This window comes from Canis lupus, chromosome 13 (genome assembly GCF_011100685.1).
Source record: "Canis lupus familiaris isolate Mischka breed German Shepherd chromosome 13, alternate assembly UU_Cfam_GSD_1.0, whole genome shotgun sequence".
NCBI lineage: Eukaryota > Metazoa > Chordata > Mammalia > Carnivora > Canidae > Canis > Canis lupus.
In genome coordinates, this window is record NC_049234.1 from 38,851,227 (window position 1) to 38,878,403 (window position 27,177).

The 27,177-nt window shown below is 46.3% G+C and overlaps 2 protein-coding genes across 12 annotated transcripts in view; both read left to right on the forward strand.

The window, feature by feature from the left end:
• The first annotated feature begins 66 nt into the window (after positions 1 to 66).
• RPL8 (ribosomal protein L8) lies at positions 67 to 2,946 on the forward strand. The gene is made up of 6 exons (XM_038555917.1): positions 67 to 206; positions 444 to 587; positions 670 to 811; positions 1,056 to 1,274; positions 2,406 to 2,521; positions 2,749 to 2,946. The coding sequence occupies exons 2-6, from the start codon at positions 450 to 452 to the stop codon at positions 2,905 to 2,907; spliced, it is 774 nt and encodes a 257-aa protein (XP_038411845.1). The 5' UTR covers positions 67 to 206; positions 444 to 449; the 3' UTR covers positions 2,908 to 2,946.
• A 1,237-nt stretch (positions 2,947 to 4,183) lies between these two features.
• Positions 4,184 to 27,177, forward strand: part of ZNF34 (zinc finger protein 34) — a 32,405-nt gene continuing 9,411 nt past the window's right edge. For 4 of the 11 annotated variants that reach the window (XM_038555913.1, XM_038555914.1, XM_038555915.1 and 1 more), the window contains exons 1-5: positions 4,184 to 4,226; positions 9,166 to 9,205; positions 11,892 to 11,978; positions 12,290 to 12,416; positions 12,835 to 12,954. In XM_038555913.1, the coding sequence (XP_038411841.1) occupies positions 9,203 to 9,205; positions 11,892 to 11,978; positions 12,290 to 12,416; positions 12,835 to 12,954 (337 nt within the window). In that variant the 5' untranslated portion in view covers positions 4,184 to 4,226; positions 9,166 to 9,202. Of the gene's footprint in view, positions 4,227 to 4,707; positions 4,733 to 5,057; positions 5,133 to 9,165; positions 9,206 to 9,386; positions 9,406 to 11,441; positions 11,492 to 11,653; positions 11,773 to 11,891; positions 11,979 to 12,289; positions 12,417 to 12,834; positions 12,955 to 15,371; positions 17,567 to 27,177 lie in introns of those variants that run through there. The other 7 variants (XM_038555907.1, XM_038555909.1, XM_038555908.1 and 4 more) reach the window with 7 other exon arrangements.

A 27,177-nucleotide genomic window follows, 5' to 3' on the forward strand; every position in this document is an offset into this window, starting at 1 on the left:
CCCGGCTGCACCCGCGCCGGCTGTGCCCCGCGGGTCCGGGCTCCTACTGCGCCTGCGCAGACGCTCCTGCGGTCGGAAAGCGCGCCAGTCCCAGCGTGCACCGGGCTTGCGGCCGGGCCGGAAGGTCGTGCGGCTCTCTTCCCCGCCCCGGAAGATAAGGCGGCAGCCGCCGCCGCGTCCCCTCTTCCGGCCGCGCTCGGCAGCAGGTAGGACGTGGTTGTGGAGGGCGGCCCGGCGCCATCCGCCGCCATCCGCCGCCATCCGCCGCCCTGGGGGCCCGCTAGGCGCCCGGCGGGACCCTTGAGAGGGTTGGGGCGCACGGCCAGGGATGGGGGCGCGGAGGGGTCGGGACCTGGAGGGAGGCTCCCGGGGAGCTGGGACCCCGCGGCCAGGGTGGCGGGGGCGCCTGGGCGGCCTGGGCGCTGACCGCGAGTCGTCTCCAGACCGCTATGGGCCGCGTCATCCGTGGGCAGAGAAAGGGCGCCGGCTCCGTGTTCCGCGCGCACGTGAAGCACCGCAAGGGCGCTGCGCGTCTGCGCGCCGTGGACTTCGCCGAGCGGCACGGCTACATCAAGGGCATCGTGAAGGTGCGGGGAGCCCCCGTCCCGGGCGGTGGAGGACCCGGGGAGCCCCGCGCGGACCCGCCGCTCATGCTGCCTCGGCCCGCAGGACATCATCCACGACCCGGGCCGCGGGGCACCCCTCGCCAAGGTCGTCTTCCGGGATCCGTACCGGTTTAAGAAGCGGACGGAGCTGTTCATCGCCGCCGAGGGCATCCACACTGGCCAGTTCGTGTACTGCGGCAAGAAAGGTGAGGCTCTTGTCGGGACGGGGGTCGGGGTGGGTCGGGGACGGGTCCTGGCCTGGTGGGGGGGGGGGCGCGGGGGGGCGCGTGCCCTGGCGCAGAGGAACGTACGGGCGGAGCTCAGGACCTTGGGGTAGGGTGTTTGCTAGCACCAGCCTGGTCAGGTAGGCCTGGGACGTGTTGGGCGCCGGTCGCTGCGGAAGAAGGCTGCAGGGAGCCGAGCTCCTGACCGGGGCGCTTCTCCTCGCAGCCCAGCTCAACATAGGCAATGTGCTCCCGGTGGGCACTATGCCCGAGGGCACCATCGTGTGCTGTCTGGAGGAGAAGCCTGGTGACAGGGGCAAGTTGGCCCGAGCCTCCGGGAACTACGCGACTGTCATCTCCCACAACCCGGAGACCAAGAAGACCCGAGTGAAGCTGCCGTCCGGTTCAAAGAAGGTCATTTCTTCCGCCAACAGAGCCGTGGTGGGTGAGTGGCGGCGGAGTCGGGCGCGATGGGTTTGCCTGTGAGCAGTGAGCGGCGGGACCCGGGCTGCTACCCTGTGGGGTGGGTTCAGCGGGTCTCTCCGTCGCTGGTTGGGAGGTGGGTGAGGCCGGACCCCGATTCGTTAGGCAGACTTCTCTGGGCTCTGGCTTCACCCGGGATTCCACACTTGCTTCTCCTACACCCATGGGGTTAATAGTCTTTTTAGGGGCGGGTGACTTTCTTTAAGCTACCTGGTAATTACTTTAAGGGGATTTGAAACCTGGTTTGTTTGTTTTGCTATTCTGGCAACTTTGAATTGTGGCAAACCCGAAGAATAGTTTCGTTATTTAAGATTTAACTTTTTTTTAAAGGCTTATTTTTTAACTTTTTTAAAGATGTTGTTTACTCATGAGAGATACACAGCAGAGGGAGAAGCAGGTTCCATGCAGGGAGCCCGATGTGGGACTCAATCCCAGGAGCTCAGGATCACGCCCTGGGCCGAAGGCAGGCGCTAAACCACTGAGCCACCCAGGGATCCCCCTAAAAGGTTCACTTGAGAGAGTACACACACAAGCTGGGGAGTAAGGGCAGAGGGAGAGAATATTCAAGCACTTTCCGCCCTTTAATCTGCAATTAGTGAGATCATGACCAGATCCAAGAGCTGGACACCCACCCCACTCAGTTACCGAGGTTCCCCAGCCAAGGAACGTTCTTGAGTATATGCTTACAAAATAGGTAAAACTGGTTGCTGTACGTGACTGACTGGGTCAGCCTTCCTGTTGGCATTTGGAGGTTAGAGCGAGTGACCTGCCCACCAAGACAGGTCAAAGTTGGAGGCCTTCCTGGAGAGTCATGGGTCAAGTTAGCTGTTACAGACGTTGTGGGCAGAGCCCTGGCTTGACTGCCCCAGCAATCCTCAAGAAACTTGAGGTCATTTGCTAGGCTGCAGGGGGGCTTACTGTGTGGTGGTAGTTGGCAACGTGTTCCTGAGATTTGGGAACACTGACGGTGTGTGAGTACGTTAGAGTGCTGAATGTGAGGCTGGGTCACTGGTAAGGATGTTCTGCTTGATAGGGTCTTGAGGTGCTGGGAGTGTATGGTGCACTTCCCCAGGGTTTCTGGTCTTCCCGACAGGTGTGGTCGCTGGAGGTGGCCGCATTGACAAGCCCATTCTGAAGGCTGGCCGTGCTTACCACAAGTACAAGGCAAAGAGGAATTGCTGGCCACGTGTGCGGGGTGTGGCCATGAATGTAAGTAGCCCAGAGATGGGCGGTTGGGGCTTTCAGGGATTGGGGGTGGGAGGCTAGCTGGACTGGTCCTTTCCTGCAGTGTCTCTCCTGTGATAGAGGGTCTGTAGAGTGAGGCTCTAGGTTACAGTTTAATGGCACAGGTCAGTCGATCTGCTCTTAACCCAGGTTCTGAGGTAGGTGAAGTCCACACCCCAATATTAATGTCTGCCGTTTTCTTCTGTCTGCAGCCTGTGGAGCATCCTTTTGGAGGTGGCAACCACCAACACATCGGCAAACCCTCTACTATCCGCAGAGATGCCCCTGCTGGCCGCAAAGTGGGTCTTATTGCTGCTCGCCGGACTGGGCGTCTGCGGGGAACCAAGACTGTGCAGGAGAAGGAGAACTAGGCTTGAGGGGCTCAATAAAGTGTGTCCTTCTGCCACCAAGTTGTGCTTGCCTATGGTTTCAGAGGGAAGGGTCCTTGCTTGGAGGACTGCCATGGAGCTTTTGATGTAGGAAGGAGGAAGATGAAGTTGGATGCACCAGGAAATTGTGACAGCTCTGGAGAGAAGAGGTGGGGGTGCTACTGGGACACCCCCTCCTGTCCACCAGCTGCACAGGGAGTTGAGGATCCCACTCATGTGCATTAACTTCTCTTGAGAACTTGGGGAATCTGGGTGAGGGGGTGGACACTTAGGGGTGAGAGCAGTACTCCCAAAACCACAGGTTGGAGAGCCAGGAAGCCCTCCTGCAGTGGGAGGAGCAGGATGGAGTCAGATTAGTTTCTCAGACCCAATGGGCTTCCTGTGCCACCCCTGGTACCTGGTCCTAAACTTGGGTAGATGATGTGGAGCCAACCTGGCACGGAGATGGTAGTGGGGCTCTTTAGTGCCTTGGGGCTCCCCAGAGCCCCCTGCCAGTGCTGCTTTTGAGCCAGAGCAAAAGCAGGGGCTGTGGGCCACTGTGCCTAATCAGTTGCTGAGAGAAGGAGGTTGGGGGGGGGGGAGGTGGTGGGTGGCTGGCTGACATGCAGTGCTCCTGGTATGCACTCCACGAGGGCCTGAGAACCAGTCTGCCCCCTCGGTTGTGAGGCTGTGGCTGCCAGGTGGCTCCTTGATGTCAGGGTCCACACTTGTCTAGCATGAGCCTTGCCCCCAGGTCTCGCCTTCCTCCTCTTCATTTATTACCCACTCCACTTAGGCCATGGTGGAGCAGAGAGGAGGGTGAGGTTTACGCATGAGCAGAGGGTCTGGGCTTGGTTCCCTGGACAGCAAACTAACCTGCCATTGTTTTACCCTTCTGAATAAGGTGGCCATCAGGGAGGGTTTGCTCCAGCAGCAGGTACCCAAGGAAGCCTTCCCCCTGGAGTGCGCGAGGCTCAGGGTGGGAGTGGGTTCAGTGCCCCCGTGACCCGGTGACCACGTGGCTTCTCGGCCTAGCTAAAAGGCCCGATCCCTTGGTGCCAGCGCCCTCCCCGGCGAAGAGCGACGTTTTCATAGAAAATCAAAGGCCTCCCCCCGCTGCCTGGGTTCGGGGGTTCGGGAGCGTCAGGTCGTGGCTCTGGGCTGCCACCTAGTGGCCGCGCCTTGCGTGTCCCGCGCCTCGAGGCGGCTCACGATCGAGACGAGGCCGTTTCCCAGAGCGGCCCGCGGGGGGGTGGCGTCACTTCCGGCGGCTTCCGATTGGCGCGGAGGGCGCGGCGGGCGGCGGCTCCTCGGCGGCTGAGGTGAGTGTGGGCCGGCGGGCGGCGGCGACCGGCCCTGCAGTCCCCGCGCCGCTGCGACCCGGCCCCCCCCGGCAGCCTGCTCCGGGAGGCCCCCGACGGCTCTCCGCCGCCGGCCCCGCCCGAGAGCCCCCTCCCCGGCCGCCGCCCGGGCGCCGCTCCCCTCCCCGGCCCCGGCCCACGGCGCCGAAGGCCGCGGCCGGCCTCGCACTCGCGCCCCGGCCCGGGGGCCCACCCCCTGTCCCTCCCGCCGCCTCCCCCGACACTCTCACCCGCCGCCCTGCCCCCTATCCCCCTCCCCTTCTCCCCCCCCCCCAGCTCCCATCTCCCTCCGCCCCTGCTGTGTAGCTGGGAGCAGTCGAGGCTGGGGCGCTCCTTGCCGTCCTCTTCTCCGCGTCTGGCCTCCCCGCCCCTTGCAGCCTCCGCTCTCCCTCCTCACCCTTTGCTGCTGCTGCTCCAGTTCCTCTCAGCAGGCAAATTGTTTCTCTTCTTAGAGGCTTTTATTCAAGGTCTGACATTTAAGACTTTTTAAATAAAAAATGCACCGTGTTTTTGTGCTTTGAAAATACATTTAAGAAAACTTTTTTTAAGGATCTTACTCATTTGAGAGCGTGCATGCAGGAGCCGGGGGAGGGGCGGAGGGAGAGGCCGACTGCTGAGCAGGGAGCCCGTGGGGCGCTGGATCCCAGGACCCTGGGATCATGACCTGAGCCCGTTAACCTCAGCCACCCAGGCGCCCTTAAAAACAACAACAAAAAAAGTTTCCAGCCGCAATCGCAAGGTCTAGAGCTAGCCTGGGGCCTGCCCCTCTCCCCACCCTTTTTTATAATTCAGGCTCCATGCGAAAGTGGGACCTGCCCTTGGCACCCAGAGATGAAGACCCACGTGCTCTACTGACCGAACCACCAGGTGCACCCCTGTTGAGGTGGAAGAATGCTTTTAAGGAAAGGAAAGCTGTTGAAGTGAAACTGCTGTTAGACTCAGGGTCCCCAATCCCATTTGCTTCCCTAAACAACCCTTATTTTGAACAATATGCTTTGTGCAGTTTTTGTTTAGTTTTTGTTTTTTTTTAAATTTTATTTATTTATTCATGACACACACAGAGGCAGAGACACAGGCAGAGGGAGAAGCGGGCTCCATGCAGGGAGCCCTAGGCGGGACTACATCCTGGGTCTCCAGGATCACGCCCTGGGCTGAAGGCCGTGCTAAAACACTGAGCCACCCAGGGCCGCCCAGTTTTTGTTTAGCTTTATTGACTGTAATTGATACACAAGAATTGTATAAATTTTAGATGTACACGTTTGTTTTGATATATGCATGCATTGTAAGATAATCACATTCAACCTAATTAGCATGTTCCTCATCTCACCTAGGTACAATTTTTCTTTTTTGGTTTTTGTGAGGATATTTAAGACCTATCCTCTTGGCAAATTTTTCTTTTTAAAGATTTATTTACTTGACACAGAATGAGAGCACAAGCAGGGGGAGTGGCAGAGTCTCCCTAAGGCAAGGAGCCCAATGGGGGTCTCAACTCCAAGACCCTGGGGTCATGAGCCAAGCTGAAGGCAGGCTGAGCCACCCAGGCGCCCCCCTCCCCCTTAGCAAATTTCATAGTTACAAAACAGTATTGTTAACCGTAGTCACAATGCTCTATATTAGATTTCCAGAATATACTCATCTTGCAGAGCTGAGAGTTTGTGCTCTTAGCTGCATCTCACCATTTTCCCCAAGGCCCAAACCTTGGTAACCATCCATTCTTCTCTCTGCTTCTCTGATTTCGACTCTCTTGGATACCACATATCAGTGAGGTCATGTGGTATTTGTCTTTCTGTGTGTGGTTTATTGCATTTAGCATAACGCCCTCAAGGTTCATCCATATAGTTGCGAATGGCAAGATTTCATTCTTTAGTGGCTGAGTACTATTCCATTGTGTATATACTACATCCTGTACCCTCTCATCTATTGTTGGACACTTAGGTTGATTTTTTTTTAAGGCACCTCCACCCTGTTTTCCATAACTGTTGCACCAATTTACATTTCCACCAACAGTGCACAAAGATTTTCTTTTCTCTACATCCTTACCTCACATATCTTTTGCATTTTGATAATACTCATTCTGACAGCTATGAGGTGAAGCTCATTGTGGTTTTTATTTGCAATTAGGTTGATCACCTTTTCAGGTACCTGTTGGTCATTTGTATGTTTTTGTGGGGAAATTGAGGTTCTTTGCCCCTGTTAAATTGGATTTTATAGTTTTTCCCCCCGTATTTAGTTGTGTAAAGTCCTTATGTATCTTAGATCTTAATTCTTTTCTTTTTTTTTTTTAAGATTTTATTTATTCATGAGAGACACACAGAGAGAGGCAGAGACACAGGCAGAGGGAGAAGCGGCCTCCCTACGGGGATCCTGATGTGGGACCTCATCCCAGGACCCCGGGGTTGCGTTCTGAGCCGAAGGCAGACGCTCAGCCACTGAGCCACCCAGGTGCTTTGGTGCCCCTAGATCCTAATTCTTAATTCCTAATCAGATACATGGTTTGCAGATATTATCTCCCATTTCTTTTTTTTTTTTAAGATTGATTTATTTATTCATTTATTCATGATAGATAGAGAGAGGCAGAGACACAGGCAGAGGGAGAAGCATGCTCCCTGCTAGCCCGACGCGGGACTCGATCCCGGGACTTCAGGATCGCGCTGGGCCAAAGGCAGGCACTAAACCGCTGAGCCACCCAGGGATCCCCTTATCTCCCATCTCTTAGATGCCTTTTTCACTCTGTTGATTGTTACTTTTCTGTCAGCACGTTTTCTTATACCTCTACACACTTACTAGTGTTTTAAAATCTACATTCAGGGATCCCTGGGTGACTCAGCGGTTTAGCGCCTGCCTTGGCCCAGGAGGTGGTCCTGGGGTCCCAGGATCGAGTCCCGTGTCGGGCTCCCTGCATGGAGCCTGCTTCTCCCTCTGCCTGTGTCTCTGCCTCTCTCTGTCTCTCATGAATAAATAAATAAAATCTTTAAAAAATAAATAAAATCTACATACATAGGGGTATCTGGGTGGCTTAGTGGTTGAGCATCTGCCTTCGGCTCAGGGCGTGATCCTGGGGTCGAGTCTCACATCGGGCTTCCCACAGGGAGCCTGCTTCTCCCTCTGCCATGTCTCTCCCTCTTTCTCAGTGTCTCTCATGAATAAATAAATAAAATCTTTAAAAAATCTACATACATAATGTAGTATTGATACTCTACACTTAGTGGTTTCACTAATCCTTTTTTGTTTTTAAAGATTTTATTTATTTATTCATGAGAGACATAGAGAGGCAGAGACACAGGCAGAGGGAGAAGCGGGCTCCATGCAGGGAGCCTGATGTGGGACTCGATCCCCCGGCCTCAGGATCATGCCCTGGGCCGAAGGCAGGTGCTAAACCACTAAGCCACCCAGGGATCCCCTTTTCCTTATGTCTTTAACATTTGCGGGAGGCCTGGATGGCTCAGCGGTTGAGCGTCTACCTTTGGCTCACTCAGGGTGTGATCCTGGGGTCCTAGGATTGAGTCCTGCCTTGGGCTCCCTGCAGGGAGCCTGCTTCTCCCTCTGCCTGTGTCTCTTTATCTCTCTCTCTGTGTTTCTCATGAATAAATAAATAAATATTTAAAAATATTATAGCTAGTGACACCTGGGTGGCTCAGCGGTTGAGTGTCTGCCTTCAGCTCAGGGCGTGATCCGGGAATCTGGGATCGAGTCCCATGTTGGGCTCCATGAGAGGAGCCTGCTTCTCTCTCTGCCTCTCTCTCTCTCTGTGTCTCTCATGAATAAATGAATAAAATCTTAAAAAAAAATATTATAGCTATAGGGCAGCCTGGTGGCTCAGCAGTTTAGTGCGCCTTCGGCCGGGGTCGCGATCCTGGAGTCATGGGATTGAGTCCCATGTCGGGCTCCCTGCATGGAGCCTGCTTCTACCTCTGCCTGTGTCTCTGCCTCTCTCTCTCTCGTGAATGAATAAATAAAATCTTTTAAAAAATGTATTATAGCTATTAAAATAATATGGGAAATACAGTACATCAAAGAAAAGTTTAATTTTACTCCAAAATTTTTCTGTACACCACAAAATTAAAAGACAAGCTGCAGAGTGAAAGGTATTTGCAAACATACTTAATACATAAGAAAAGATACACAGAATATATTTTAAAGTAAAAAGACCATTTATTTTAAGAAATGAACACAGGATGACTTGGGAATTCATAAACAATGAAATCAGTCTAATAAATATGTGAAAAGATCTTCAATGTCATTGAGAACTAAAGAAATGCAAATTCAAGACTTATCTCCCCACAGATTGGGGAAAATACAAAATGCTTCACAATAGCAATTTTTTTTTTCTTTAAGATTTTATTTATTTGCTTATGAGACACACACAGGCAGAGGCACAGGCAGAGGGAGAAGCAGCCTCCACTCAGGGAGCCCAATGTGGGACTTGATCCCGGGACCACGAGATCATGCTCTGAGCCGAAGGCAGGCACTTAATCGCTGAGCCTCCCAGGCGTCCCTGAATTTTACTTTCCTGTAGAAGATCAGTTGTGTTGGTACCATTTTGATAGCATGCCATTATGTCCTTATTGCAGGCACAGATCTGTTCATTAATTTCTTTGCTATGCTTACGCCTCACTTTTGTTACCATAGCCTTACAGTAAGTCTTGATGTGGTAGGGCGTGCCTCTGTCTACCTTAGTTCTTTTTTAGCATTGCCTTGGTAATCTGGATCATTACGATATTGAATCATTTTGATCAGATTTTATGTTATGTCCTGTTGCAATTTTGGTTGTACAGAATTAATAGATTTACTTGGGGGATAATTGACATTTTTATGATATTGCATCTTCCTGTTTATGAGCACTGTTTCTCCATAGGTCTTTTTGATGTCCTTCAATAAAGTTTTACCATTTTGTCCCCAGGGTCTTGGATCACACTCTGATAACTGTTGCTGCATATATGGTATGTAGGATTATGTCCCCTTTTTCTTTCTTTCTTTTCTTTTTTTTAAGATTCTTTTTATTCATGAGACACACAGAGGCAGAGACACAGGCAGAGGGAGAAGCAGGCTTCCTGTGGGGAGCCTGATGTGGGAATTGATCCTAGGACCCTGGGATCACGCCCTGAGCCAAAGGCAGACACTCAACCACTGAGCCACCCAGGTACTCCTCTTTCTGTTCTTAGAAATATTTCTTTTTCTTTTTTTTTTTTTTTTGAAATATATCTTTTTCCATCTCTTTTCTGCCCCCCATTGGACTTACCAAATGTTTTTGTGTTTTAACAGCACTGTTGAGAGATTATGTTGTTTCTTTAAATCGAGTATCCTTTATTTTCTTCTTTTCTTGAATTACTTTTTTTATTTTTTTATTTTTTATTTTATTATTTTTTTTAATTACTTTTTTTAGTCTGTGTTTAATTTTTTATTAAATGTTTAGATCAGGGGGATCCCTGGGTGGCTCAGGTGTTTAGCACCTGCCTTTGGACCAGGGCATAATCCTGGAGCCCCGGGATCGAGTCCCACATCGGGCTCCCTATATGGAGCCTGCTTCTCCCTCTGCTTGTGTCTCTGCCTCGCTTTCTCTCTCTCTCTCTCTCTCTCTCTCTGTGTGTCTCTTGTGAATAAATAAAATCTTAAAAAAAAAAAAAGTTCAGATCATTTATTTCAGTCTCTCTTGTCCTAAAATAAGAGCACTAAGAATGGACGTTTTCCCTTATGTAACCTCCTTTTCCATTTCTATGTTTTTCTTGGGGGGGGGGTACTTTTCAAAAAACATTTTATTTATTTATTAGAGAGAAAGTGTGCGCATGCCCATGAGCAAGGGGAGGGGCAGGGAGAGAAGCAGACCATTTCAGGACCCCGCGATCATAACCTGAGCTGAAGACAGAGCTTAGCTGACTGAGCCGCCCAGGCACCCCTGAGGGGGTACGTATTTATCAGATATCTCCAGTATAACAACAGTGGTCAGCGAATGTTTTGCCAGATGGTATCAATGTTTGGAATTTGTTGAAACTTCCATTGTTGCCTGGTTTGTGGTGCTCCTTAATCTTTTTGAATGTATATTTTGGAAAATGTGTAATCTCTATGTTTTAAGTACCTATTCTCTACTTGTTCCATTCATTTCTGAGGGAAGTGTGTTGAAATCTCTGGTTCCAGGGGAGGTTTGCCAGTTGCTCTTTGCTACTTCAGTTTAGTATTGGTTTCTACATTTCGAGTTTGTTGTTAGATATGCATTTGTCTGTAAGTACAGGTTTTGGGTGGATTTTCCTTGTATTAATATGTATTATTTATTTTTGTTTCTATTAGTGATTTTTACTTTCAGTTCTTTTTTTTTTTAAATTTTTTTTTTTAATTTTTATTTATTTATGATAGTCACACACACACACAGAGAGAGAGAGAGGCAGAGACACAGGCAGAGGGAGAAGCAGGCTCCATGCACCGGGAGCCCGACGTGGGATTCGATCCCGGATCTCCAGGATCGCGCCCTGGGCCAAAGGCAGGCGCCGAACCGCTGCGCCACCCAGGGATCCCTTTACTTTCAGTTCTGTTTTGATGGTATAAATATTGCGAAACCACACATAGCAATTGTATATTAAGCTCACAAGCATCACAATGGAGGGAAGAAGCCAGAGTGTAGACAGCACAGGTGCTTGATAAAGTTCACCAGAAGCACACCTGATGTGTGTTGGTGGAAGTGAATGGAGGCGTACCCTTAGGAGTTCAGGAAGGAAGCAGTGCCTGCAGGGGCAGGAGGGCCGACTTCGGTGCTGGTTCTGTGGGCTTGGGCCCTTTGTGACTGCCCCTTGAGCGTGTGTTCAGGATTTGTTGAGACTTCTGCATAAATTTCATATTTCAATAAAGAGCTTTAAAAGTAAAAGGTAGGGGTGCATGGGTGGCTCAGTTGGTTAGGCATCTGCTTTCGCTCAGGTTGTGATCTCAGGGTCCTGGGATCAAGCCCCGAGTCCAGCTTCCTGCTCAGCAGGGAGGCTGCTTCTCCCTCTCCCTCTGGCCCTCCCCTGCTCTTGGTGTCTCTCTCTCTCTCTCTCTCTCTCTCTCTCTCTCAAATAAATAAATAAATAAATAAATAAATAAAATCTTCAAAAACAAAATAAAGAAAAGGTACATCGTTAACAGTTTTATTTTATTTAGCGTTTGTGTTGTTTGTCGTCTATTCAGGCTTTCTGTGTTACTGTATTTTAGGTTATGCAGGAGCATTGTGTGTGTATCAGAGACTCTTGTGCTTGTAGTAGGTGAGTTTAATCCTCTTATTTCTTACCATCATTCAGACACTGAACTTATTTCTACTAGTATTGTATTTTTAAGTGTCTATACTTTTGTTCTGTACCTTGTATTGATTTTTTTTCCACTTTCACTCAACACTTAATAAGTTGTCTTTATTCTTTCATATAAAGTGAATCTTCCTACTAAATGAGGCAGCTTGATGTGTCAAGAAGGTCGAGGGGAACAGATGGCCTGAGGAATTGTGCACACATTCCTGTAGTGGGGGCACGGTTGTGCAGGGCAGCCCCAGGTAGGGAGCAGAGTCTTCCTGGGAGACTAGCTGTGTCCTGATGGGGATGACAACGGTCCTGAAGCTGCCCACAGAAGGGGCCAGGCTGGGCCTCCATGTGTTCTTCTCTTTTCCCTCAGCACCAGTGTGACTCACCACTGATTTCTCTCCTGGGAAGCCCAGGGTACCAGGTTATGGAGGCTTTGCACCTGTCTGCTCTGCCCCAGGTGAGCATCCGTTTTCCCTGAGAGGTCTGCAATCTCCAGATAGGGCTTCCTTGCCTGCTTTGCTTCAGCAGACACTGTCAGCCATCTTGGTCTGGGATGTTGAGCAGAAGAGGGGTGATCCTGGGACTCCCTCAGCCTTCCAGAGTTACTGGCTTAGTGGCCAAAGGTTCAGGCCACTCACTCTCCTTGGCCATACTAGGGCATCAGGCTCGTCACCCCTGTGCTGCTATTCCTGGTATGCTTCTGGTGCTTCTGCCCCCAGGGCCCACTCTAAGCTGCACCTGGGCCTGCAGCAGCCCCTGTCATTCCAGGCTGAGGTGACCTTTGAGGACGTGGCCGTGCTATTCTCCCGGGAGGAGTGGGGCCGTCTGGGCCCTTCTCAAAGGGGCCTCTACAGGGATGTGATGCTGGAGACCTACAGGAATCTGGTCTCCCTGGGTAAGGCCCCTCACCAGGATGCTGTTCAGGGGACAACCCTGGGGATGGATGGCTCATCAGGGGCTGGGCTGGGGGCCTCACCCTCTGGTCCTTGACAGGCCTGGTCTTTGCAAAGGGAGGGCCAGGTGGGGCGGGTTGGTGGTTCTCTCCTCTAAGCTCCCAGATAAGACTGCCTCCCTGCCGCAGGCCCAATCCATTCCTAGAGGGAGTGCATACCTCTAGGTGGAGAGAGCACCCTGCATTCTTGTTCCAATGCTCAGATCTCATCTTCATGACCATCCCAACCTGCCAGAGTGTCCAGACTTCCCAGCTCCCCACTTTGCCTGTGCTTCTCCTTCCTGCTACAGTCCCAGATGAGGTTCCACTCAGTGCAGCCCTGCATCCTTGGCACCAACCCTAGGCCCCATTTTCTTCCCAGGAGCTGGACCTGCAGGTCCCAAGCCTGGGGTGATCACGCAGTTGGAGCGAGGGGATGAGCCATGGGACCTGGATGCACAGGGCGCCAAGGGGACAGAGCGACTGAGAGTCAGTGTCTCAGGTGCGTGAGGGGGGGCCACTTCCTAACAGTTGCTCAACAGGCATTTGTCAGAGTCCAAGGTGTGTGGTTAATGACTCGGGCATTTAGAACAAGGTGCATCAGGGCCAGCATGGTAACCCTAGGAGTGGCTGATGTTGAAATCCAGGTCACCCCCATCAGCCTGGGTGCCTCAGTGTGGTGATTCTTGAGCTGCATCTTCTAGGAGAGTGAAAGGGGGAATTGTTGGCAGAGAAGAGGGAACGCTGGACCCCATGGAGCCCTGCCCTTCAGAGCTCATGCCCTATGAGGAGGGTCAGATAGGGCCATAGTGATGGAGACCATCACTTCATTCTCCTTGTCTACATTATCCACTTGACAGTTATAGACCAATACAAAGAAGAGAGAACGTCTAATCAACCACATACCAGTGTGTTCCGTTGTGCGCCTGTTGTCCCCTTTCTTATGCGGCCTGTCCACATCCATATATGAATGTTGCTTCTTTTTTTTTTTTTCAAAGATTTTATTTATTTATTCATGAGATACACAGAGAGAGAGGCAGAGACACAGTCAGAGGGAGAAGCAGGCTCCCTGCAGGGAGCCCAATGTGGGACTCAATCCCAGGATCACCCCTGAGCCATAGGCAGACGCTCAACCCCTAAGCCACCCGGGCGTCCCTGAATGTTGCTTCTTGACAGGAATGCAGTGATCCCTTGTGTACTGCTGTCATCTCCTTTTTCACTCACTGAGTGTCCATTTTTATGCCCACAAGTCTCAGTCACTGCTTTTGCTGGAAGTGGCAGTGGGAAGGGTGCTCTCTAGTTTCATTGCTGTGGACAACTCTGATAAGCATTATTTTGCACGTGTCTTGATGATGTCCTAAGAAGCAAGTACTGGCTAAAAGACTTGAATTTCTGTTTTGTGAATTTATTTATTCAAATAACAATACTTCCAGAACCAGGATAAACCCTAAGTTTATAACTCAGTGAATTTTTATAAAAAATCATCTTGTAGAGGATCCCTGGGTGGCTCAGCAGTTTGGTGCCTGTCCTTTGGCCCAGGGCGCAGTCCTGGAGTCCCGGGATTGAGTCCCACGTCGGGCTCACAGCATGGAGCCTGCTTCTCCCTCCTCCTGTGTCTCTGCCTCTCTCTCTCTCTCTCTCTCTATGTCTATCATAAATAAGTAAATAAATCTGGAAAAAAAAATCTCAAAAAAGAAATCATCTTGTAAATCAAAATGCGAACGCTTTCTAGCTCCCAGAATGCCCACTGGGCCTCACGTGTCATTTCCCACTGCTCCTCATAGGGTCCCTCTCTAACTCCTGGATGCCACTCTGCCCATTAGCTCTGTGTCTGGTCAATTCGGGTATCTGAGGGCTGCCATGTTGTACAGCATACATTCTGTTCCATTGCCATACAGTGTTCTGTCATATGAATATGCCACAGATTATTTCCATTCTTTTTTTTTTTTTTTATCTCCATTCTTGTTGATATTTGGTTATCCTTATTTTGGGATTGTTGTGCATGTTTCTCTTGCTCACAGAGAATGCATTCTGGTACCATATTTCTGCAGTTGGAGTTGGTGTATGAATGGCTAGTCAAGGAACCAAGGAATGGAGGCTTAAGGGTATCAGGAAGTATTCTGTATGGCATCTTGAGTTTAAGGGGCTGATGGTTAACTGGGTTGCCTCTCAGGTCTCTCTCCCTCTCTTTTTTTTTTTTTTTCTTTCCAAGATTTTATTCATGTATTCATGAGAGACACACAGAGAGAAACAGAGACATAGGCAGAGGAAGAAGAAGCAGGCTCCATGCAGGGAGCTCAGTGTGGGACTCGATCCCAGGACCCCAGAATCACACCCTGAACCAAAGGCAGATCCTCAACCACTGAGCCACCAGGCATCCCAATCTCTCAGGCCTCTTGAGAAAAGCCCAGAGAATGGGTTCGGCCTGCTAAGGAGGGCTAAGGGTCTTGGTGTACTCTGCAGTCCATGGTTGGCATGACATTAGCCCTCTCTGTCCTGAGGAGGCAACTGGTTTTCCTACCATAAATTTTGGGAGTAGATTTGCTATTGTGAGGTGGCCTTAGACTCAATTCTTTGTCAGATGCCCTCCATGACTTTCAGGGCCCCTCTGGTCTCTATGGTGGTATGAAGCTTCCATCTTCTGTACTTTTCTGATGAGGACCTACATCCTACAAGCCCCACTTAGGCAGAAGGCAGGCAGAAGAATTGGTCAAGCCTGGGTTGAAATACTTGTACTGCTGTAAGATTGCAGCCTTAGGTGAGGTCGTTAAGCCTCTAAGCTACCGGCTCTCATCTCTGCAAGGTGTTGTGACTTTGGAGATGATGGAATTGATACTGTACAGGTGGTGGGTACCATCTTCCTATTTTCCTTCTCAGGTCAGGACAGGTGGTCCTAAGATGTAGTGTTTGTTGTTCCAGGTCATGGGGCCAGGACTGAATTTAAGGAGTTGTCTTCGGAGGAGATGCTTGATAGGGAAGAACTGGATCAACTCCAGGGGGCTGTTCCCCAGGGACGTGATCCTGAAGAGATCCCTGCATGGAGCAGGGAGCCAGAGGAGAGCCTGGACAAGCATATGGAGCAGAGAGACCTGAGGCCAGTCCCACTGACCAGTGAGGACAGCATTCAGGAGTCTGGGGGAGGCCTCAGGTTTCGGTCAAGCCCTGTCTCTGATCAGAGACCTCACAAATGCGATATATGTGAACAGAGTTTCGAACAGAGATCATACCTCAATAACCACAAGCGTGTACACAGGTCAAAAAAGACAAATATTGTCCATGATTCTGGGGAATTCTTCAGTGCAAATTTAGTTGTTAAAGAAGATCAGAAAATTCCTCTTGGGAAAAAATTACATTATTGTGGTTACTGTGGGAAGGCCTTCAGGTACAGTGCTAATCTTGTCAAACACCAGCGGCTTCATAGTGAAGAGAAGCCCTACAAATGTGATGAGTGTGGGAAAGCCTTCAGCCAGAGCTGCGAGTTCATCAATCACCGAAGGATGCACTCAGGCGAGATCCCCTACCGTTGTGGTGAGTGTGGGAAGACATTCAATCAGAGGCCCAACCTCATGAAGCATCAGAGAATTCATACTGGGGAGAAGCCCTACAAGTGTGGTGATTGTGGGAAACACTTCAGCGCCTATTCTTCCCTTATATATCACCAGAGAATCCACACTGGAGAGAAACCCTATAAGTGTAACGACTGTGGGAAAGCCTTCAGTGATGGCTCAATCCTTATCCGACATCGCCGGACCCACACTGGGGAGAAGCCGTTTGAGTGTAAAGAATGTGGCAAAGGCTTTACCCAAAGTTCTAACCTTATCCAACATCAAAGAATTCACACTGGTGAGAAACCCTATAAATGTAATGAATGTGAGAAAGCCTTCATCCAAAAAACCAAACTTGTTGAACATCAGAGAAGCCACACTGGAGAGAAGCCCTATGAATGTAATGACTGTGGCAAAGTCTTCAGCCAGAGCACACACCTTATCCAGCATCAGAGGATTCACACAGGAGAGAAGCCATACAAGTGTAGTGAGTGTGGGAAGGCCTTCCACAACAGTTCCAGACTCATCCATCACCAGAGGTCTCACCACGGAGAGAAGCCGTACAAATGCAGTGATTGCAAGAAAGCCTTTAGCCAGGGCACTTATCTCATCCAGCACCGGAGGATCCACACTGGCGAGAAGCCCTACAAATGCAGCAAGTGTGGGAAGGCCTTCCGGCACAGTTCGAACATGTGCCAGCATCAGAGGATTCACCTCCGGGAAGACTTCTCGAGGTGATCATGGAGGAGGATTCATGAGTTCCACTATGTACTTCTTACATATGACCCACCCCACCCTCTTATTTATTGTCCACACAGTGTTGTTACAGATGACGGGCGTTTCTAATTAAAAACAAGCAACAAAAATTCTTTTCTTAAACCAAAAGCAGTGCATGTTCATTTTAGAGAAATTAAGAGGATTAAGCAAAAAGAAGTTCTCCCCCACTTAGGAAAAGAATCTGTCACTGCTGATATAAGTTTCCTTTCACACATAATTAAGAGCATTTAAAAAAGGAAATACTGTGTGCTTGTCATTGTAGCACATAGGATCTTCACCTATTGCTATTCTTTAATCCTAGAAAACTCACACTGGAAAGAATTCTACATATTTACATGTTTTTACGTATTGTAAATTTAAAAGATTAACATAGTCATACTTTTCTGTGTGTCTTTGTAATAGAGTTGATAATTGCCGTTTTCATTGTGGTATATATGCATAACATAAAATTTACCATTTTAACCATTTTTACATGTATAGTTCAGTGGCATTAAGTACATTCACAGTGTTGTATAACCATCACTACTGTTTTTTTTTAATTGAAACAAAGTCTATACCCATTAAACAATAACTCCCCTCTTTTCCTCCTCTTAGCCGCTGACAATCTCTGTTCTGTTTTCTATGAATTTGCCTATTCTAGGTTCCTCATAAGTGGAATAATACAATATTTTCCCTTTATATCTGGCTTATTTCACTTTGCATAATGTCCTCAAGGTTCATCCATTTTGTAGCCTGTATCAGAATGTCATGCTTTTTTATGTCTGAAAAATATGACTTTGTTCGTAGATACCATGTTTTGTTTATTCACTCATCTGTTAATAGACACTTGAGTGTTTCTGCCTTTTGGCTGTTGTGCATACACTGCTGCGAGTGGGTGCACAAGTATCTTTTTTTGACCTTTTTGGGGGTAGGGGAGAGAGTGCATGAGCAGTGGGGGTGGAGGTAGGGGCAGAGAGAGAAAGAGAATCTTAAGCAGGTTCCACAACCATGGCAGAGCCCTATGTGGGGCTTGATCTCATGACCCCGAGATCATGATCTGAGCTAAAATCAAGAATTGGTTGCTTAGTCAACTGAGCCATGCAGGCATCCCTTGGATCATTACTCTCAATACTTCTGGGTGTAATTCTGGGAGCGAAATTGCTGGATCATATGGTAATTCTTCTACCTTTACCTTTTGAGGAACGGCCAGACTTTTCCACAGTGGCTGTACCACTTTACAGCCACGTACCATTTACCCTTGTACATTCCCAGCAGCAACGAATAGAGGGTTCTAATTTCCCTACATCTTTATCAACACTTGTTATTTATTTTTTTTTAAATAGTATCCATCCTAATGGGTGTGAAATGGTTTCTCATTGTGGTTTTGGTTTGTATTTTTCTGATGACTAATGATGTTGAACATCTTTTCAGGCACTTATTGACCATTTGTCTGTCTTCTTTGGAGAAATATCTGTCCAAGTCCTTTGCCCATTTTATTTTATTTTATTTTTATTTATTTATGATAGTCACAGAGAGAGAAAGAGAGAGAGGCAGAGACACAGGCAGAGGGAGAAGCAGGCCCCATGTACCGGGAGCCCGATGTGGGATTCGATCCCGGGTCTCCAGGATCACGCCCTGGGCCAAAGGCAGGCGCCAAACCGCTGCGCCACCCAGGGATCCTGCTTTGCCCATTTTAGAATTGGGTTTTTAATTATTTTTTAAGTTTTGAGGTGTAGGAGTTCTTTGTGTATTTTCATGGTGGTCCCTTATCAGATATGCGATTTGCAGATATTTACTCTTATTCTGTGAGTTCTATCTACTCTTGTGTCCTTTGATGCACACAAATTTTTAATTTTTATGAAGTTTATTTTTTCTTTTGTTGCCTATGCTTTGGTTATCATAACCAAGAAACTGTTAAATGCAAGGTTAGGAAGATTTGCCCCCCCCCTCCCCTTTTATTCTGAGTTTTATAGCTTTAGGTCTAAGGTTTTGGTCTTGGATCCATTATAAGTTGACTTTTATATATGGTATCAGGTAAGGGTCCAACTTCTTTTGCATCCAATTTTCCATACAACATTTTTTGAAAAGACACAGTTATCCCCGTTGAATAGTATAGGCATATCTCAGAGATAGTGTGTGTTCAGCTCCAGACCACTCTGATAAAGCAGATATCTCAGTAAAGCAAGTCAAATGAATTTCTGGTTTTTCAGTTCATATAAATGTTTTGTTTACACTACAGTGTGTATTAAGTGTGCAGTGACATATCTAAAAATACAGTGTACAAACCTTCAACACTTTATTTCTAAAAAATGGTATCTGAACTCTCAGCAAATCATAATGACTGGTTATAGGTTCCTATAACAAATATAATAGTGAAAAAGTTTGGGGGATCTCTGGGTGGCTCAGCGGTTTAGCCCCTGCCTTCTGCCCAGGGCATGATCCTGAAGTCTCGAGATCAAGTCTCAGGATCAAGTCTTGGGATCGAGTCCCACATCAGACTCCCCGCATGGAGCCTGCTTCTCCCGCTGCCTGTGTCTCTGCCTTTCTCTCTCTCTCTCTTTCATGAATAAATAAAATCTTTAAAAAAATAGTGAAAAAGTTTGAAGTATTGAGAGTATTTGTAGTATTCCCAAAATGTGACAGACAAAAAGTGAATAAATTGCTGTTGGAAAAATAGTGCCAATAGACTTGGTCAACATAGGATTGCCACACATCTTCAGTTTGCAAGAAACACAATAAAGCAAAGCACAATAAAACCAGCTATGCCTGTATTGGCTTAGGCTACCATAAAAATACCACAAACCTGGTGGCTTAAAATGCAAATTTATCAAAATCAAATTTGACTCTCATAGTTCTGGAAACTAAGTTTGAGATCTAGGTGCTGGATGATTCAGCCCTAGTGAGGGTTCTCTTCCTGGCTTCAATACAGCTGCCTTCTCACTGTGTCCTGGCATGGGAGAGAATATCTCAGATGTCTCTTCCTTTTATAAGGGCATCAGCCCTATCAGATTAGGGCCCCACCTTTTTCATCTCATTTAACCTTTATTACCAGTTAACAAGCCCTATCTCCAAATACAGTCGCATTGGGTTAGAGCTTCAACATCATGAATAGTAGGGTGGGACGGAGGGGAAACACAAACAGTTCATAAATGGTCGTGGCACCCTTATCTAAAATCAATTGACCATACAATGCAGGGGTTTATTGCTGGGTTCTATTCTGTTCATCTGTCCTTATGCCAGCACCATATTGTCATTTTCTGTAGCTTTATAGGAAGTTTAGAAATCAGGAAGGGAGTCCTCCATTTTGTTCTTTTTCAAGGTTATTTTGGCTATTTGGGATCCCTATCTGGGATTCCATATGAATTTTAGGATGGGATTTTCTATTTCTGCAAAATCACAGCTTTTGATAGGGATTGCATTGAATCTATAGATCAGTTAGGATGGTATTGTCATGTGAATCCATCAAGCCTTCCATGAACATAGGATATATTTCCATTTGTTTAAATGTTCTTTTCTTTTTAAAAGATTTTATTTATATATTCATGAGAGACACAGAGAGAGAGAGGCAGAAACACAGGCAGAGGGAGAAGCAGGCTCCCAGCAGGGACCCGATGTGGGACTTGGTCCCGGGACCCTGGGTTCATGGCCCGAGCCAAAGGCAGATGCTCAACCACTGAGCCACCCAGGGGTCCCTCTTAATTTTTTTTAATTAATGGAATGCAACTAATTTTTATGTCCTGGTTTTGTATATTGCTATTTTGCTGAATTAGTTTGTTCCTAAGATTTTGTTTTGTCTTGTTTTTTTCTTTTTGGTGTGTGTAATCTTTAGGGTTTCCTCATATAAGGTCATGTAATCTGTTAACACAGTTTAACTTCTTTTCCAACTTGGGTGCCTTGTATTCACTTCCCTTGCCTAATTGCTCTGGCTAGAATTTCCAGTACTTTCTTGAATAGAAGTAGCAAAAGCGAGCATCCTTTACTTGTTCTTGATCTTAAAGCCTTCAGTCTATACCATTATGTATTATATTAGGTTTTTCTATATGATTTTTACCATGCTGAGGACGTTTCATTTTATTTCTGGTTTATTGAGTGTTTTTATCAAGAAACTGAAGTTTTACCAAAAGCTTTTTTTGTATCCGTTGAAAAGATCAAGTAGGGTTTTTTTTTTTGTTTGTTTCATTCTGATAATGTGATCAATTACAATGACTGATTTTGATGTTAACCATTCTTTCATTCTGGGGATAAATTCCCCTTGGTCATAGTGTATAATCCTTTCCAATAGTCTATTGAATTTTCTTTGCTAGAATTTTTTAAAAAGGTTTTATTGATTCATGAAAGATATATATAGAGAGGCGGAGACACAAGCAGAGGGAGAAGCAGGCTCCCTGTGGGGAGCCCAATGCGGTATTTGATCCCAGGACCCCTGGGTCATGCCCTGGGCCCAAGGCAGACGCTCCAATGCTGAGTCACCCAGGCATCCCATGGTTTGCTAGTATTTTATTGAGGATTTTGCATCAGTAGTCATAAGGGATATAGGTACCTAGTTTTTGTTTCTCTGAGGGTAATCTGAGCCTCATAGAATGAGTTAGGAAGTTTTACTTCCAGTTTAATTTTTAAAATATTTATTGTGGGGGAGAGGCAGAAGGAGCCGACTCCATGCTGATCGTGGAGCCTGATGTGGGGTTGATCTCATGACCCTGAGATCATGACCTGAGCTGAACCCAGAGTTGGATGCTTAACTGAGTCATCAAGCCACCCTCCACTTTAATTTTTAGAAAGAATTTGTGGATTAGTATTCTTTTTAAAATGTTCAGTAAAATCGACCAGTGAAGCCATCTGTGTTGGGCTTTTCTTTGGTGGGAAGATTTTGATCATTGATTCAATCTTCTTACTAGATACAAATCTATTCAGATTTTCTCCTTAATGAGTCAGTGGTAGATTGCGTGTTTCTAGGAATTTGTCCATTTCATCTAGATTATCTAATTTGTTAGCATACAGTTGTTCATAGTATTCTTACATAATCCTTTTTATTTCTGTGAGGCTGGTCACGATGACCACACATTTACTTCAGTTTTTTAATAATTTAAATTTTATCTATTTACTTAGCTTAAAAGTTTGTCAACATTGTTGATCAATTCAATGAGCTAACTTGAAGTTTGTTGATTTTCTCTATTTCTGTATTTTTAGATCATTATTTCCACTCTGATCTTTACTATCAACCTTCTTTCTATTTGTGTTTAGTTTGCTTTTCCCTGGTTCTTCCTCCTCCTCCTCCTCCTCCTCCTCTTCCTCCTCTTCCTCCTCTTCCTCCTCCTCCTCCTTCTTCTTCTTCTTCTTCTTCTTCTTCTTCTTCTTCTTCTTCTTCTTCTTCTTCTTCTTCTCTTCTTCTTCTTCTTCTTCTTCTTCTTCTTCTTCTTCTTCTTCTTCTTCTTCTTCTTCTTCTTCTTCTTCTTCTTCTTCAGAGAGAGAGAGTGGGGGGTGGGGGAGGGACAGAGGAAGAGGGAGAGAGTAATCTTTAGTAGACTCCACACTCAGTGTGGAGCCCAACATGAGCCACATCAAGAGTCAGATGCTAAAAAAAAAAAAAAAAAAAAAAGAGTCAGATGCTTAACCAACTGAGCCACCCTGGCACACTTTTTCCCCCTAGTTTCTTGGAGTGTACAGTTAGGTTATTGATTGAGAACTTTAACAAATTAATTAGTTAATTAATTTTAAAATAGGCACCTCGACCAGCATGGAGCCAAGTGCAGGGCTTGAACTCAGGACCCTGAGATCAAGACCTGAGCTGAAGGCAGATGTTTAACTGACAGAGCCACCCAAGCACCCCTTCATGTATGCTTTTAAAGTTTTAAATTTCTTTCTATGCACTGCTTTCACAACATCCCATAAGCTTTGGTATATTGTGGTTTTGCTTTCATTCATCACTAGGTATTTTCTACATTCCCTTGTAATTTCTTCTTCTGCTTACTTGTTGTTTAAAAGTTTGGTTTAGGGGCATCCCTGGTGGCTCAGCGGTTTAGCGCTGCTTCAGCCCAGGGCATGATCCTGGAGACCCAGGATCAAGTCCCACACTGGGCTCCCTGCATGGAGCCTGCTTCTCCCTCTGCCTGTGTCTCTGCCTTTCTCTGTGTGTCTCTCCTGAATAAATAAATTAAATCTTAAAAAAATTTTTGGTTTAATTTTCCAATTTTTCTTCTGTAATTAATTTCTAGTTTTATTGTAATTGGAAAAGATAATTTAGGATTTTAAAATTTTTAAAAGATTTTATTTATTCATGAGAGAATAAAATAAAACCTTTAAAAACAAAAACAAAAAAAACCCAGAATTAAATAAAATATGTTGCGACTTGCTTTGTAGACTGTACTATGGTCTAGAGAATGTTCCATGTGCACATGAGAAGAATATGTATTCTGCTGTTGCATGGAGTGTTCTGTAGATGTTTCTTAGGTCTAATTGGTTTTAGTGTCCTTCAGGTGGTCTTCTTTCCTTGTTGATTTTCTGTTTGGTTGTTCTATCTATTATTGAAAGAGGAGTATTGAAGTCTCCTATCCTTATTATAAGAACTTTTCTCCCCCTTTTAAAACTGTCATTTTTGCTTTGCATATTTTAGGACTCTACCATTAGGTGTGTATGTGTATGTATTATAATATTTTCTTGCTTTTTATCTATAATTTCTTTCTTTGTCTCTTCTAATCTTCTAACTTTTTTTGTCAACATGTCTCTGTCTGATAATACTAGAGCCATTTCAACTCTGTTCTTAGTTACTGTGCATGAATTATATTTCTTCATCCTTTCAACTTCTTTGTGTCCTTATTGCTAAGGTGATCTTTCATAGACTGCATGTAGTTGGATCCTGATTCTTTAAAATCCAAACTGCCAATCTCTGCCTTTACTAGGATAGCTTAATCCATTTGTATTTTATATGATTACTGATGAAATATTTACTTCTATCATCTTATCTGTCTTACGTATGTCTTGTTTTTTCCCCCTCTATTTCTATGTCCATGCCTGTTTTTTTGTACTTGTAGTATATTATTCTAATTCCTTTCTTTCTTTTTCTGTATATGTGTATATTTTTAGTTATTTTCTTTGTGGTTACTGTGGGGATTATTTTAAGCTTATAACAGCCTAGTTTGAATAATACTGATGTAATTTTAGTAGTATAAGCATTCTTCCTATTTATCTCCGGCCTTCTCTCCTTATATTGTTATTGTCACAGACATTTATCTGTTTTATGCCCACCAACATAGACTTATGATTATTTTATGCATTAGAATATTAAACCATGTAGGAAAATAAACCATAACAAAAGTTAAGTAATATAACCTATTTAGTTCATGTTATTTTGTCCTATGGCTTTGAGTTACTGTTTCATGTCCTTTCATTTCAGCCTGGAGGACTCCCTTTAGCATATTTTGTAAAGCAGGTCTACTGGTAATGAACTCTGTCACCTTTTCTTTATCTGGAAATGTCTTAATTTCATCCTCAAGAATGAACGATAGTTTTGCTGGGTATTGAATTCTTGGTTGACGTCTTTTTTCCTTTCAAACTTATTAAAACACCATCCCACTTCTTCACTACCTTCTGGCTTCCATAGTTTGTGAAGAGCAATCAGCGATTTATCCTACATAGGCTCCTTGGTGCATGTGGATTTGTTTGTTGCTGCTTTCAACATTTTCATTGTTTTTTTTTTTTTTTCTTAAGATTTTATTTATTTATGAGAGACACACAGAGAGAGGCAGAGACACAGGCAGAGGGAGAGGCAGGCTCCCTGTGGGGAGCCCAATGCGGGACTCGATCCCAGGACCCTGGGATCACAACTTGAGCCAAAGGCAGATGCTCAACCGCTGAGCCACCCGGGTGTCCCTCAACATTGTCTTTGGAATTTAACAATTTGACTACAATATGTCTCAGTGTGGATCTCTTTTAGTTTATGAACTGTTTGGACTCATTGAGTTTCTTGGACAGGCATATTCATGTCATCTCAGGTTTTGGAAATTCATAGCCATTATTTCTTCACATATCTTTTTTGCTCATTTCTTTCCTTCTTGGAATCATATAATGTATACATTGGCAGTTTTGATGGTGTTCCATAGGTTTCCTGGATCTATTCATTTTTCTTCATTCTTTTTTCCCTTACACTGCATAATTTCAATTGTCCTGTCTTCAAGTTCATTGATCCTTTCTTCTGCCACATCCGTTGAACTGCTCCAGTGAATTTTTTTCATTTCAATTATTGTACTTTTGGCTCCAGATTTTGTTTTGTTTTGTTTTGTTTTTGGAAGTTCTGTCTCTTTATTAATATTCTCATTTTGTTTATGTATCACTTTCTTGCTTTCCTTTAGTTTTTTGCCCATGGCTTCCTTTATGTCATTCAATGTATATAAGACCATTAATTTAATATCTTTGACTAATAATTCTAGTGTCTGGACTTCTTCAGGAATGGTTTCTATTTTTTCCCTGTGAATAGGCCATACTTTCCAGTTTCTTAGCATATTTTTAATACTTTTAGCTGAGAACCAGGTGTTTTGAGTGTTATGTGTGGTGATTCTGGAATTCTAAGCCTTCCACTCCTCCGAGATTGTTGAGTCTTTCTTGTTGATGGTGGAAGCCATCTTTGACTTTTTCAGTTTGTTTGCATAGTGTTTATTCTTCAACGTATTTGGTCCTTGAGGTCTCAGTTCCACTGTGTGGTCATCCAGCACTCTGAAGATTTCTTTAAGTGTCTGTCTCCCAAAAAAGGGAAGAAACAAGTATCCCTTTAATCCCTCTACAAGTACTTGCTTATATATAAGCAAATGCTTTCCAGGGTGGTTGTACCCAATACTGTATCAGATATATGTCATCAGCACCTGATCATTGGAATACATTATCCTTCCATGATAGGATGCAAAGTTGAGGAGAGCACAGTCTGACTTCCGTACAGCCTCCCTGTACTGGATGTTGTAATTTTAACTTCTACTTGCTAATGAAATAGGCATGACTCTTGGCTGGTATTGCATTTGACTGTCTGATTACTCAGGAAAGTTGTATCTGTGTGTGTGTGTGTGTGTGTGTGTGTGTGTGTGTGTGTTTTAAAGATTTTATTTAGGGGATCCCTGGGTGGTTCAGCGGTTTAGTGCCTGCCTTTGCCTGGGGCATGATCCTGGGGTCCTAGGATGGGGTCCCGCATCAGGCTTCCTGTGTGGAGCCTGCTTCTCCCTCTGCCTGTGTGTCTGCCTCTCTCTCTCTCTCTCCATGTGTCTCTCATTAATAAAAAAATAAAGATTTTATTTACTTATTCATGACAGAGACACAGGCAAAGGGAGAAGCAGGCTCCCCTTAGGGAGCCCAATGTGGGACTCGATTCCTGAGTTCCAGGATCATGCCCTGAGCCGAAGGCAGAGCGTAACTGCTGAGCCATCCAGGAGTCCTTGTGTTGGCTTTAATAAGAACCATCTCTTACATCCCCTGCCCTATCACTGCTAATGGCTCTGATGCTTTCTTGTTGGGTTAAGAACTCCTGCTCTGGGGATCCCTTCCTCCTATCAGCATGAATGTCCCTTAAGCCAGTGGCACCCCAAGGGACTGTGGCATTGAGGGGAGCCCTAGAGCCATGGGTGGGAGGGCTAGTGGGGCAGGAGGTGTGGTGGTCCAGTGCAGTCTGAAGAAGCGTATTTACTGGAAATACATGGAAAAAAACACACTAGTGGTTTTCATTGTGCAAAATCGGAAAGCGGATGGTTTGACAAGTTTTCTTGGCTGTTTGGTTTTGGCTGACGAGGGCTGGCACCATGAATTGGTGCCACACTTTCACAGGGGCCAAATGTCAAGCTCATCTAAGGATGGGAGGGAGCACAGGCAAAGGGACTTCTTGGTTCTTGATGTTTCTGCCTGGCCACTGGGACAGTCAGGCCTGGGTATCTGGTGGGTTAACTGCCTGCAACTGTCCCCTTGCCTCTTCAGCTTACAGAGTCAGAAACCTTGAGTTGTCAGCCTGCTGATGACAGAGGGCCTTTGGGAGCAGTCATCTCAGACCACAGGCTACTTGTTAATATCTCTGGGCAGTTACCAGTCAGGAGATGAACTGCTGGTGTCAGAGGATCAGACAGGGGAGGGCCCTGGCCTGTTAGGGGAGACTTGAGCCCGACCTCCACGGAAACTCAGTAACAGCTGACCCAGGGGTCATGGTAAGGCTGGGTAAGGTCTTGCTCACAGTGTGCGTGTGTGGTACCCAAGCCCTACATCTTTGCAGCTGGCCCTATACACACCCCTGGGGCCGAGGAACCCAGGCCACCCAAGCATCAGATCTGAGCCAGAGAACTGGATCTGGGTCCTCCCACCTATCTTCAAGAGCTTGGCCAGTCTTCAGGCGCCCCCTGGGGTTTGTGTCCTCAAGGCTGTCCTCGGGTCCCTGCTGGAGGTGGCTGTATGGCCTCTCATGA

Excerpts from the sequence above, each read along its gene's own strand:
- RPL8 (XM_038555917.1), top strand. The coding sequence starts at position 450 with ATGGGCCGCGTCATCCGTGGGCAGAGAAAGGGCGCCGGCTCCGTGTTC. Across the intron at positions 812-1,055 it reads CGTGTACTGCGGCAAGAAAG|CCCAGCTCAACATAGGCAAT; the intron begins GTGAGGCTCTTG and ends TTCTCCTCGCAG. Across the intron at positions 1,275-2,405 it reads CGCCAACAGAGCCGTGGTGG|GTGTGGTCGCTGGAGGTGGC; the intron begins GTGAGTGGCGGC and ends TCTTCCCGACAG.